This window comes from Meles meles, chromosome 12 (genome assembly GCF_922984935.1).
Source record: "Meles meles chromosome 12, mMelMel3.1 paternal haplotype, whole genome shotgun sequence".
Lineage (NCBI taxonomy): Eukaryota > Metazoa > Chordata > Mammalia > Carnivora > Mustelidae > Meles > Meles meles.
This window is the reverse complement of record NC_060077.1, coordinates 46,689,646-46,701,667: the sequence shown is the minus strand read 5'-3', so window position 1 is coordinate 46,701,667 and position 12,022 is coordinate 46,689,646. Positions and strand designations below refer to the sequence as shown.

The 12,022-nt window shown below is 36.1% G+C and overlaps 1 protein-coding gene across 3 annotated transcripts in view; it reads right to left on the bottom strand.

Annotated features, from left to right (window-relative positions):
• Positions 1 to 12,022, bottom strand: part of MIB1 (MIB E3 ubiquitin protein ligase 1) — a 138,077-nt gene that overhangs the window by 31,108 nt on the left and 94,947 nt on the right. For all 3 annotated transcript variants that reach the window (XR_006821036.1, XM_046024771.1, XM_046024772.1), the window contains exon 13: positions 309 to 441. Coding sequence is in view for 2 of the 3 variants with exons in the window: in XM_046024771.1 (XP_045880727.1) it covers positions 309 to 441 (133 nt within the window). In the remaining variant the exon portion in view is untranslated. The remainder of the gene's footprint in view (positions 1 to 308; positions 442 to 12,022) is intronic.

Genomic DNA, 12,022 nt, shown 5'->3' with positions numbered 1-12,022 from the left:
CGAATCTGGAAAATCTTTGTTCATTGATGCCTATTTCAAAGGACCAATCCAGGAACTGTGTAGGAGAGAATTTTCAGGGCTAAAGGATACTCTCCACCCCCTTACACACACATACACACACAGAGAACTATCCTCCATCCAAGAACCAGTGTAGGCAGAAGAATTAATATGTACCATATCTGAATTTGCATCCTCATGGGGTTTTACCGTAACCTACCAACAGGCGGTTGATGAAGTAATAAATAAATGAACAGTAATGGTCCAAATCATTAAAATTAAAGTAGAAATTATGGCACAGCTTTTCCTACCTGGTGTACCAACAGTTCAGCCACTTCTACGTGATTGTTAAGGGCAGCCAGATGCAAGGCAGTATAACCGTCATCTTTCTTCTCATCCACAATCCATGGTCTTGGTAATTTAGATAGTAAAACACGCATTGCACTGAAAATCAAGTTTACATGATTTTCGTATTAACATAATTTGATATTTAATTAAATATTTCATTATTTTCTTCAGAAAAAATATATAAAGGAAACTTCTGAAATCAAATAAGAACATTCTTTTTTAAAGAAAATTACACCTTCAGTGGGCACCTGGATGGCTCAGTGAGTTAAGCCTCTGCCTTCGGCTCAGGTCATGGTCTCAGGGTCCTGGGATGGAGCCCTGCATTAGGCTCTCTGCTCAGCAGGGAGCCTGCTTCCCCCTCTCTCTCTGACTGCTTCTCTGCCTACTTGTGATCTCTGTCTGTCAAATAAATAAATAAAATCTTAAAAAAAAAATTATGCCCTCAGAGACAAATGAATTATATTTTTTTCTAAATCTCTAATGTGCAGCTTTTTGATGCTTTAAGAGGTAAACAAACTATCACCATTTGGGGAATATAATCAAACTAGAATGGGAATGTAACAAGGGGAAAACATTATGAGAAGGAAAAAAAAAAATCAAAGGGGAAAGAAATATATCCAAACAAGTACATATATGGTCTTATGGAAACTCCTGGATTCAATTTGAATAGTATCTATTAATGAAAGAGTTAATAAAGAACAGCCAGGTAACAACAATAACAAAGTAGGAATAATAGTGATAAAAAGACAAATTTTATGTAACTCGTAGATTATCATGAATTGCAGTTAAAAATCTCATATATGTCATTTAGCAGTGCTAAATCTAGTTGAAATCAAAACACACAAAATGGTAATTATAATTTAATATTTAAAATTTATGAATCAATTATTTCCAGAGCAAGACAGTTGTCCTAAAGACCATCAAAGAGTAAAACAAAAGAGCAGGAGAAGTAATTATCAAGAAGTGATACTTCTTTAAAAATAAACTATCGGGGGGCGCCTGGGTGGCTCAGTGGGTTAAGCCGCTGCCTTCGGCTCAGGTCATGATCTCAGGGTCCTGGGATCGAGTCCCACATCGGGCTCTCTGCTCGGCAGGGAGCCTGCTTCCCTCTCTCTCTCTCTCTGCCTGCCTCTCTGCCTACTTGTGATCTCTCTCTCTCTCGCTGTCAAATAAATAAATAAAAATCTTTAAAAAATAAACTATCGGGACTATATAAAAATAAAAAGCTTTTGCACAGCAAAAGAAACCATCAATAAGACAAAAAGGCAACCTACTCAGTGGGAGAAGATATGTGCAAATGATGTATCTGATAAGGGGTTAATATCCAAAACATGCAAAGAATTTACACAACTAAACTCCAAAAAAACAAAGAATTTGATTAAAAAATGGGCAGAGGACCTGAATAGACATTTTTCCAAAGAAGACAAACAGACGTCCGACACATGAAAAGATGCTCAAAATCACTAATCATCAGGGAAATGAGACATCATTTTACACCTGTCCTGATGGCTAAAATCAGAGACAAGAAATAACATGTTGCTGAGGAGATAGAGAAAAAGGAACCCTATTGTACTGTTGGTGGGAACATAAATTGGTACAGCTACTGTGGAAAACAGTATGGAGGTTCCTTGAAACATTAAAAATAAAAATATCATATGATCCAAAAATTCCACTACCAGGTATTTACCCAAAGAAAACAAAACCAGTCATTTAAAAACATATGTGCACCCCTGTTTACTGCATTATTTACAATAGCCAAGATATGGAAGCAATCTAAGTTGTCCACTGATAAGATGAAATGGATAAAGAAGATGTGGTGTCGATGGAGTATTATGCCTCCATCAGAAAGGATGAATACCCAACTTTTGTAGCAACATGGACGGGACTGGAAGAGATTATGCTGGGCGAAATAAGTCAAGCAGAGAGAGTCAAGTATCATATGATTTCCCTTATTTGTGGAGCATAACAAAGAACATGGCGGACATGGGGAGATGGAGAGGAGAAGGGAGTTGAGGGAAAATAGAAGGGGAGATGAAGCATGAGAGACTATGGACTCTGAAAAACAACCTGAGGGTTTTGAAGGGGCGGGGGGTGGGAGGTTGGGGGTAATAGAGAGGGCACGTATTGCATAGGGCACTGGGTGTGGTGCAAAAGCAATGAATACTGTCACGCTGAAAATAAATAAAATAAATAGATAGATAGATGTGGTGTGTGTGTATATATAATGGAATATTATTTGCACATAAAAAGGATGAGATCTTGCTATTTGTGACAACAGGATGGACCTAGAGGATACTATGCTAAGTGAAACAAGTCAGACAGAGAATACTATATGATTTAATTTACATGTGGAATCTAAAAAACAAATGAATAAACAAACAGCAGAATGAGACTTAGAAATACAGAGAACAAACTGATGGTTGCCAGAAGAAGGAGGGTTATGGGATTAGGAAGTGGGAGATACGGGCTTCCAGTTATGGGAAGAATAAGTCAAGGGGATGGATGAAAGGTACAGATAGCATAGAGAAGAAAGTCAATGATATTTAATAGCACTGTATGGGGACAGTTGGTAGCTACACTTGTGGTGAGCACAGCATAACATAGAGATTTTCAATCACTATGTGTACACCCAAAACTAATATAACACTGTGTGTCAACTACACTCAAATAAAAAGGAATTTTTTTTTAAGAAATGATGTGTCTTAAAGAAAAACCTAGCTCACTCCCAAAAAGGAGAAAGTAAAATTAGAAGTAACTTTTCTTACCACATACCAGTAACTTTTCTTAATAGATTTTATGTGGAAAACTCATAAAATTTGGAAAAATCCCTTAATATATTTATCTACTATTTTATCTTAATATATTTATCTACTATTTTGTTTAAGACTGAGAAAATGACTGCTCCTATAAAGAGTATTAGACTTGACATGGACTGCATTCATATACATATATTAGACATTAGAGCTTTTCCCACTCCTAACAGAGGATTTTAAAATTGTGCCAACAGAGTATTAAAAGGCAAGAAATGATAGTAAGATACATATTGGGATAGTTTTTCCTAAGGTGATATATATGGAAGATAAAAATCTGAAATAGAGAAATGTTACAAACATATGGAGAAACAGGCTGAAGATGCAGAATAAGAGTGTATAAATGAAACTGTAAGTCTCTAAAATAATGAGAATATGCCTGAAGTGCCCAGAATGTATTTTTTTTATGGTAGGGGTCTATGAATCCCATGTAGGAAGCCCACGAAATCTCAGAACAGGCTGTGGAGGATCCAAGAACCTCTAAAATTGATTTTAATCAGATTTTAAAACTAGTTTATAACCCAAAGTATATTGAGAATTACAGCTGAAAAGCAGTTTTCAGTGGCTGTTACTAAAGTTATAATCACTGCTTAGGGGAGAGAGAATTCTTTGGAAAACTACGGACTCCCTCTACACACCCACCTCAGAGAAAATGCACTTTATATTACACTGCCTACAATCTTGAGAGAGTCTACAAACCCCTAAATCCCGCTTGTGGACTTCATACAAAGCTCAGGTTTCCTGCTTTAGTTCACTTACAGTAATTACAAGAAGTCTAGTCTTCCTCCTTTGCTGGAGTAAAATAAGAAACTAGATATAGGGGCACCTGGCTGCCTCAGTTGATAGAACATGTGACTTTTTTTTTTTCATTTTTATTAACATATAATGTATTATTTGCTCCAGGGGTACAGGTCTGTGAATTAATTTCATGGTTGAGTTCGAACCCCACACTGGGTGCAGAGATTACTAAAAATAAAATCTTAAAAAAGAGAGAGAGAGAGATGCTAGATATTATGTAACTTTTCCTCAGATTCTTAATGGGGAAAAGTACCTGTACCACCTTATACTACTGAATGTTTGGATTTGGCATAATCATGATGCCAATGCCAAACATTAACTAGTACTCTACACATTTGACTATGTGAGAAATGGAATTTATAAGGGTTGTATGATTCTTTTGGTGAGTTTAGAGGATTTAAGTATTAAATCAGGTGAGGAAAAAAGTTTTACTAAAAACAAAATGTAATTATAAGGTAATAATGTAAACAGTGATTTAAGCAAAATCTGTGACAGATTACATTGAAAGAAATAGTGGTATTAGATGATGTCAATAGTTTTAAACCTTCATTTCTCATGACAAGAAATCAGTATATAGCTACAATTGATAAATTCAGAAAACTGACGGATAAGCTGGAAGTTATTGGAGAAGGGGTGTAGGGAGGAACAAAGGGATGAAGGGGGATAAAGCAGAACACAGTTCTTTCATTATAAGCTTTGTAGTAGTTTTTTTTTTTTTTTTAAGATTTTTGTTTATTTGACAGACAGAGATCACAAGTAGGCAGAGAGGCAGGCAGAGGGGGGCGGGAAGCAGGCTCCCTGCCAAGCAGAGAGCCCAATGCAGGGCTCAATCCCAGGACCCCGGGATCATGACTTGAGCCGAAGGCAGAAGCTTTAACCCACTGAACCACCCAGGCGCCCCAGTTTTGTAGTATTTGACTTAGCTTTGCATATATATTAGATTTTAAAATTTTAAGTCAAAACACTAAAATAATATTTAGGCTTACTATGTTAAAATCCTTTATATTTGCTATTTAGTTCTTATAGCCAACATCTATAAATATGACGGCAAGTTTTACATTATAAGGTGTAGCTCATGCTTTCACCAAATGTTTTTTTTTAGTCACATTATTGAATGATTCATATGAAACCATGTTTCCCACTACCTTGCATTCCTGTTTCAGAAGTACCTTCCCACTTTATGTTGCCAATAACTCAAAAGAAAGAAAGGGAGAGAGGAGAAATTCCTTCTCTGGGCATAAGCTATCCACAGAGATGGAGCCATCAGTAACTTGTTCTTATGGGCCTGTACATTTCCTAAGTGAAAAAGCTAGAGAGGGGCACCTGGAAGGCTCAGATCATGATCTCAGGGTCCTGGGATCGAGCCCTGCATTGGGCTCTCTGCTCAGCCAGGGGCCTGCTTTCTCCTTTCTCTCTCTGCCTGCCTCTCTGCCTACTTGTGATCTCTGTCAAATAAATAAATAAAATCTTAAAAAAAAAAAAAAAAAAAAAAGAAAAGAAAAAGCTAGAGAAAGCTGACGTCTCTCAGAAAGAAGGGCCAATGGCTGACAGAGCTATTGAGGCACTTAAACAGAAATAGATGTGTATTCCTGAAAGCCCACTGTCTCTCTACCCTCTCAGTACATTTTATCTTTTTGCTTTTTCCTCTCAGTACAAAATGTGTAACTGAAGTATCAGAGCAAAAGAAAGATGGCAATTCCAGGATATTGTCAAAAGTAACAAAAATGATCCCAGTCCTTTCTAGATCACATTCTATAAAGTCCATCAAATCCTAATAATAAAATGTAAAACTCAGATTTTCAGAGAGCAAGTTTTCACTTCAGAACCAATCCATTCAGTTAATTAGTCCCACTTACGTGGGGTGGGCAATCTGAGGAGCCCACAATCCAACCAGGCATGTCAGCTGTCCCCTGCAGCGCTGGTGTTCCCGAAGAGGAGACTTCTGCTGCAAGCGTCCAGGCCCACAGGTTTGCTGGGACCAGGGTGTTACCAGCTGAGCATATTAATAATTTTATTGCATCAACAGGCTCTCACCTGTGGAGCACAGCATATGAGATTTGGAGGTATTTTCCCTAATGCCCAAATACTCTTCTTTCATTCTCAGTCTGGTTATTTTCCAAGAGGTTAAGGACAGGGATGGTTGAGAGATAAGATCTTACTACCAGTTAAGCAGGCATTTGTGAAGAGTGCCAAAGAAGCATTAAGTTCCGGAACAACTAACAGTGGTGCCTAGTATAATCCCTGGCACATGGTAATACTCAAAACGTTTGCTGAATGATGAACAGATGAGTTCTAAGAAGCAGAGGGACAAGCAGCTGTCTACATTGGTATGTAGCAATCAAACAGCACTAGGTCCTTTTTAGGGCCTGCCATGCTTTATAATCTTTCTTCAGAGACAGGCAACGTTTTTCTAAACAAACCCAAGTAGCTAAACTGTGGAGTCCTACATATTAATGTAAAAAAACATTAGAATAGCACTATAGCACACACTAGGTGTTCACTAAATGCTTGCTAAGTTAATGAACAATCCCTCAAATAAATAAAGCTAATAATGTCTGTTAGTCCAGAATTCATAAAGGAAACTACTAAGAAAGGTGATCGATCCCAAGCAGAAGTTCTTTAGTGCCTACTAAAAGTAGATGAGTATGTGATATTCTAAACCTATTTTTCCCACCTCCACCTGAATGGATGCAGACAAGAAGCCTGGAAAGATAAATATCCAGATGCTATCCATGGTAATCACTTTAATAATAAATGAATATAGCTGGGTTTTATTTCCTTTCATTTACTTACAGCTAGTGAACAGACATTAGTTAGATGTTTTCAAATTTGGGGGGAGGGGCTTTTATTTCCGCCCACCCCAAACTCTTTTTTGACAGATACCACAATTAAAAGGTTCATTAATTTAGCCTAATTTCATGAAGTAGGAATTTGGTAATATAGAACTTAACTCAAAATGAGAAAGAGATATGCAACAATTCAGGCTGCAGAAAATATGTACAGTTGAATACTCAAGAATTCTTTAAAGACAACCAAAATTATCTCTTAAATGACCCGTTAGTTCTTAATGCTCCTTCCATGTATAAGCCAGGGCCCCATTTTATTTTTCTTTATGTCACCTCTGTATACCTAGTAAAATACCTAGTAAAAGGAGCTCAAAGTTTTGTTGAATGGAACAAAAGAAGATACAATCAAATGAAAAAACATTTTCTGAATATAATGGAGGCAAGGAGATTATCAACCTGTTAAATTTTACTCGCAAGTCCTCAAGAGTGGTAATTCCCTAACTGGTTTCATTATTACAGACCAGAGTAGGAGTATGGTGTGGCGGTAAGGAGCTCAAAGTCTGAAGCCAAACCAACTGGGCCCAAATTCTGGCATTAGCAAGGGGAATGGCTGGTGACTTGAGCAGGTTACTTAACTTCTATGCCTTGGTTTCCTCATCTATAAAATGTGAGAAGAATCACAGATTCTATCTCAAAGACGTTGTTATGAAAATTTAAAAGGGTTTAGAAGAGTACCCAGCACTTCACGTTTGCTTTAAAAACAAAAACAGTAACAACCACCACAACAAAAAAACCTTTCACTGCTACAAAATGGTTAGAAAAAAATGAGGCGATTTAGAAACCTGAAAATTAACCTATCTTAAACTGAGACATGTGTCATCTTTTCACAGTATGTGTAAAAAGTATTCCAATATCTAGGAAAGCGGGCTCTTCAAAACTGTCAAATATCTACAGCACTTTTTATGTCACTGCTTTAAAAGAGCCATCCAAAATAATTCACCTGCTATGGTACTAAACACTAAAGACAAAAAGAATGTCAAGAACAAAACTTCCCTTGCAGGAGAATGAGCTTAAAAAACTGGTAATAGTTTTTCTTAATTCTGAATTGAATCAATCCTTTTACAGAACACTGTATCTGAATTAAGAACAAGGTATAGATTTGGTTTAGGGAAGAACAAAGTTTCTCTTGGGCATTTTTAGGTTTGTAAAATCTTAAAACTGTATATCCACAACTTGGTTTTTTAACCAAGGAAACTTTAACCAATTTTCCTTGGTTAAAAAAATAAATTTCAACATTATAATATATTGTGAATATGCTACTAAAATTTAGAGCAAAAGTATTTTTACTCTGAAGCATATACTATTATGTGGCAACATTACAGATTAGGTTAATGACTGTTTCATAGTCTCTGGTAAACTAGAAATGTTACAGATTAGGTTAATGACTAATTTATAGTGTCTGGTAAAGCAGAAATAATCATGCCTAAATGACATTTCATAAAATTTAAAAGAAGGAAAAAAGTACTTTACATTTGAAAATGGAATAGAATAAAAATGAATTTTAGTAGTTCTGTACGTAAATATAGTTTCAACATAAAAGTACACAATTATTCAAAACCATTCTAGACCCTGTTTCTCATCTAAACACTACAAAAAGTTAACTGAAACTGACACGGAATTAAGTTTTAAGTAGCATTTTCCCAAGATTTCACATTTACACACTACTCTTTTCTCCCTTACTGATCTCTCTCCATCTTTAGTATATAGGTCTTACCATTTCTACATATTTTCCACTAAAATATTGTTCCTTAAATTTAAAATGTATGTGTAGTAATAACTAGCTCTAAAGATAATCCTGCAAAATCTCTTCAAGCCTTTAGTTACGTAAAGTATCATCATCCATAATATTTTTTACCAAGAAAAAAGTTAGATTATGAAATATATTTTGGCAGCAGAGGGATTTCACTTATTCCAGGTCTGTCTCAAAACTGTCTTCCAACTAGCCAGGGTAATATTTTTCCTCCTTCCTTTTTTTCTCTGCAGTGCTTCTAAGTATAGTGACAGCCACATCAGGCTTTCCTAGTCTCAGCGCAAGCTCAGTGAAAATCTGGGAAATGTAAGTGGAAACATGAGAGACCGCTTTATTTGGCAGTGCTAAAAAAAAAAAAAAAAAAAAGGCAGAACAAATGGCAAAGCAGTGTTTGGACCGCAGGATGAACAATCAATAGGCAGAAAGCAAGATAGAGGCTTCCTCAGCTTTTGGATCGACAATCGACAGCTGAGAGACTATTTTTTGCTATGGTTGACTAAATATGGTCAGGGAAGAGAGAGGCACAAGAGAGCCTGTTTGCCTGGGAGTGCATGTTTCAAATGCTTAGCTGCCTATAAAGCTGTAACAGTTTAGCCCGTGGCCACTGAGAGAAGAATATAAGTTAACCTCTGTAGTGACCATGTGGAAGTCCTGACCTTGCCTGCAGACTTGACCTCTGGATATGACAAGGTGGCTTCACTGCAGATCTACCAATTAATTCTGGAAACTAAAAACCAAAACCAAACAAACAAAAAACCCAAAAAAACAACTTCACAGCAAGAAAAGATACAGAATATTTCCTGAGGAGTCAGAAGAACCTAATGTATTCTGGTGGGCAGAGGAAAATAGGGTGAATGCTTAGTTACTTGTGGGGAGTGAGGCGTGTTTTGTTTTTTGGCTTTTTGTCTTTTTTAGGTTATAAAACTAACTTTCCTGCAACTTTCTCCCCTCTTCTGAAGCATTTCATCTGAAAATAAGCAAAGGCTCTTTTTCTTGGCCATTATATCAACTCTCCTTCGTTGCTTAACTTTCTGTACAGCAGATACAAGGTACTCGTATCTGTGTAATACTGGTAATATGACCTTCCAAATCAAATGGCCAACTTTAATTCAATTTTGTCATTTGGGTTTTTTTTTTTTAAGATAAAGGAAAGGGAGAGGGAAAAGATGGCTTATTTGGGTTCTTTTGTTTGTTCATTTGTTTTTCAAATGTATCTTAAAAGGTAAGGAGGCTCTGTGTTCACTGATCCGGCCCCCTTGCTTCCCTCGGCTTATGAAAAGAAGTGCTGAATCAGCGAATAGAATGAAGGAACCATCAAGAGGAGATGGCTGCTGCTGCTGTGACTCTCTAGGTCATTATCTCTCTTCCTTCTGCAAATGCTGCATGGCACTAAGCTTACAGGTAACAGTACCACAAGGCCTGCACTTTTAAGGATGCTTATGACTTTCTGCATGCTTACCTATTATAGACTCGATACATGCTTCTATTGTTAAAGTCTATCTAGGCATTGCCTAATTTCACAGTTCAAATAGACAGCTTATGCAGCATAAAAAGGCATGTTCAAGTATCTTGGTGGATAATTCTTGATCTCAAAAATGTACAAATCCATTACTGTAACTGACATTACTAAAGGTTTGGTCTTTGTTTCAGATTAAATAATGACTTTGCATCCTTAGTAAATCACATCCTGCTTCGAAAGTACGCAACATTTTAAAAACTATTAACTGTCTATTTCAAGGTTTAGCCAACCAAGAGACTTGGCAGATCAAAAAAAAACTTCTTAATGCTAACTTTTAGTTGGTACAAAAATAAATCAGAATGTGCACGGTAAATCCCAATACCGCACAGCTGAAACTGCTGTACACTGGGCCACTACTGCTACATTCTGATTTGCCCTCTAGGAGCTGCACCAACTTTTCATCACAGGCTGCAGAAATTCTACTCTCCCTGCCTTTTTGTTTTCTCCTTTCCCAAATATGAAAATTTCTTATGGTATTCTTTTAAATTAACCTTTTAATACCACAATAGTTAAAGGCAACTCACCAACTATAATGTCTTTTCAAGCTAAATGATTAAGCTCAAACCCCCGTGCCACAGGCTAACATCTTTCAATTCTTTTCAGTAAGACTTTAGAAAAGTTGACTGTTCTGGTAGTTATCCTTTTATTTAAAAAACTAGAAAATCAAAAGAACCAAATTCACCAAAAGTAGATATTTATACATCTTTTCAAATGTGTATTCAACCCCCCCCCAAAAAAGGGCACCAAAATGCAAAATTCAGGTAAGTAACTAATAAAGACAAAGGACTGAGAAAGAAGTTTTCAAATAATCATGAGTTCCTTATCTGTGACCTTCAAAACAGTAACAAAAAGTCTATCGTCTTTAAAAATTCCGTTCACTCACTCTAAAAAGATCTAGTTTTTCTCCTTGTTCTTTCAACTTTACAGTCAATATCAGAAGTAGTAGTAATTGCTTAACTGGTTAAGTTTTCAATAAGACATCTAGTTTGTAAAAAGAATTTGCACTGAATTCATTACTATCTACTTGTAGGATCTAGAAGCAAACTACAAAATAAGAAGAAATTCGCTCTGAAGACTATGAAGAAACACTAGACTGATTTTACCAATTTCTGAAATATACTCTGTAAAGACTCCACTGATTCTATGAATCTCTTGCAAAAACAACCAGACCAGGACAAAGTTCAACAGATAACTGGTTAGTGCTTAGAAGTATCTATGCCCACCAAGAACAAGGAGCCATAAATGGCACTAATGCCATGCTTCAGGTAAATCTGCTACGGTTTAGTCTTTGACAGTCTGCAAATGATCTACCACGGCTCTGTATCAGTAAGCTGAATGTTTCACTAACAAATGGGAAAATAAAACATTTCATGTTTTTACAGCTAACAACTTAGTAAAACCTACTCAGAGTACATACTTCTTTATGTACCCATATGAACATACAATGCTATGGAATGTAAAGAAGTATGTATTTTTGGTAGGCAATAAACTGCCAGGAGGGAACTACACTGCAGCTAAAAGAAGCCCTTGCTTCTTTCTATGTGAATGACCTTCATATGGTAAATTAACCTGGTATCAAAGAGATGACCTTTGGCAATACTAACACCATAAAAATGTATCTACTACTTTTAGATGGAAACTAAATGTTGCAAAGATTTCTACTTTGTGAAGAAAACAAAGTTTAACTAAGGAGATTTAAAATTATCATGAAACTGCTTTTAAATCTTTTAAGTTTAAAATATGCTATGCTTTACATTTTTAAATTAAGTACTCACATGATTAAAATTTGGATACAGAAATCAACATTACTAGAACAAGAGGGATAAACATGACCTATGCTCTGTCTCCACAATATGATCTTAATTGAAGTATATATCACATTAGTAGGATCAACTGGTTTGTTAAGAATAACAAGATATAACAAAAACTGACATCATTACATTTTAACAATTTT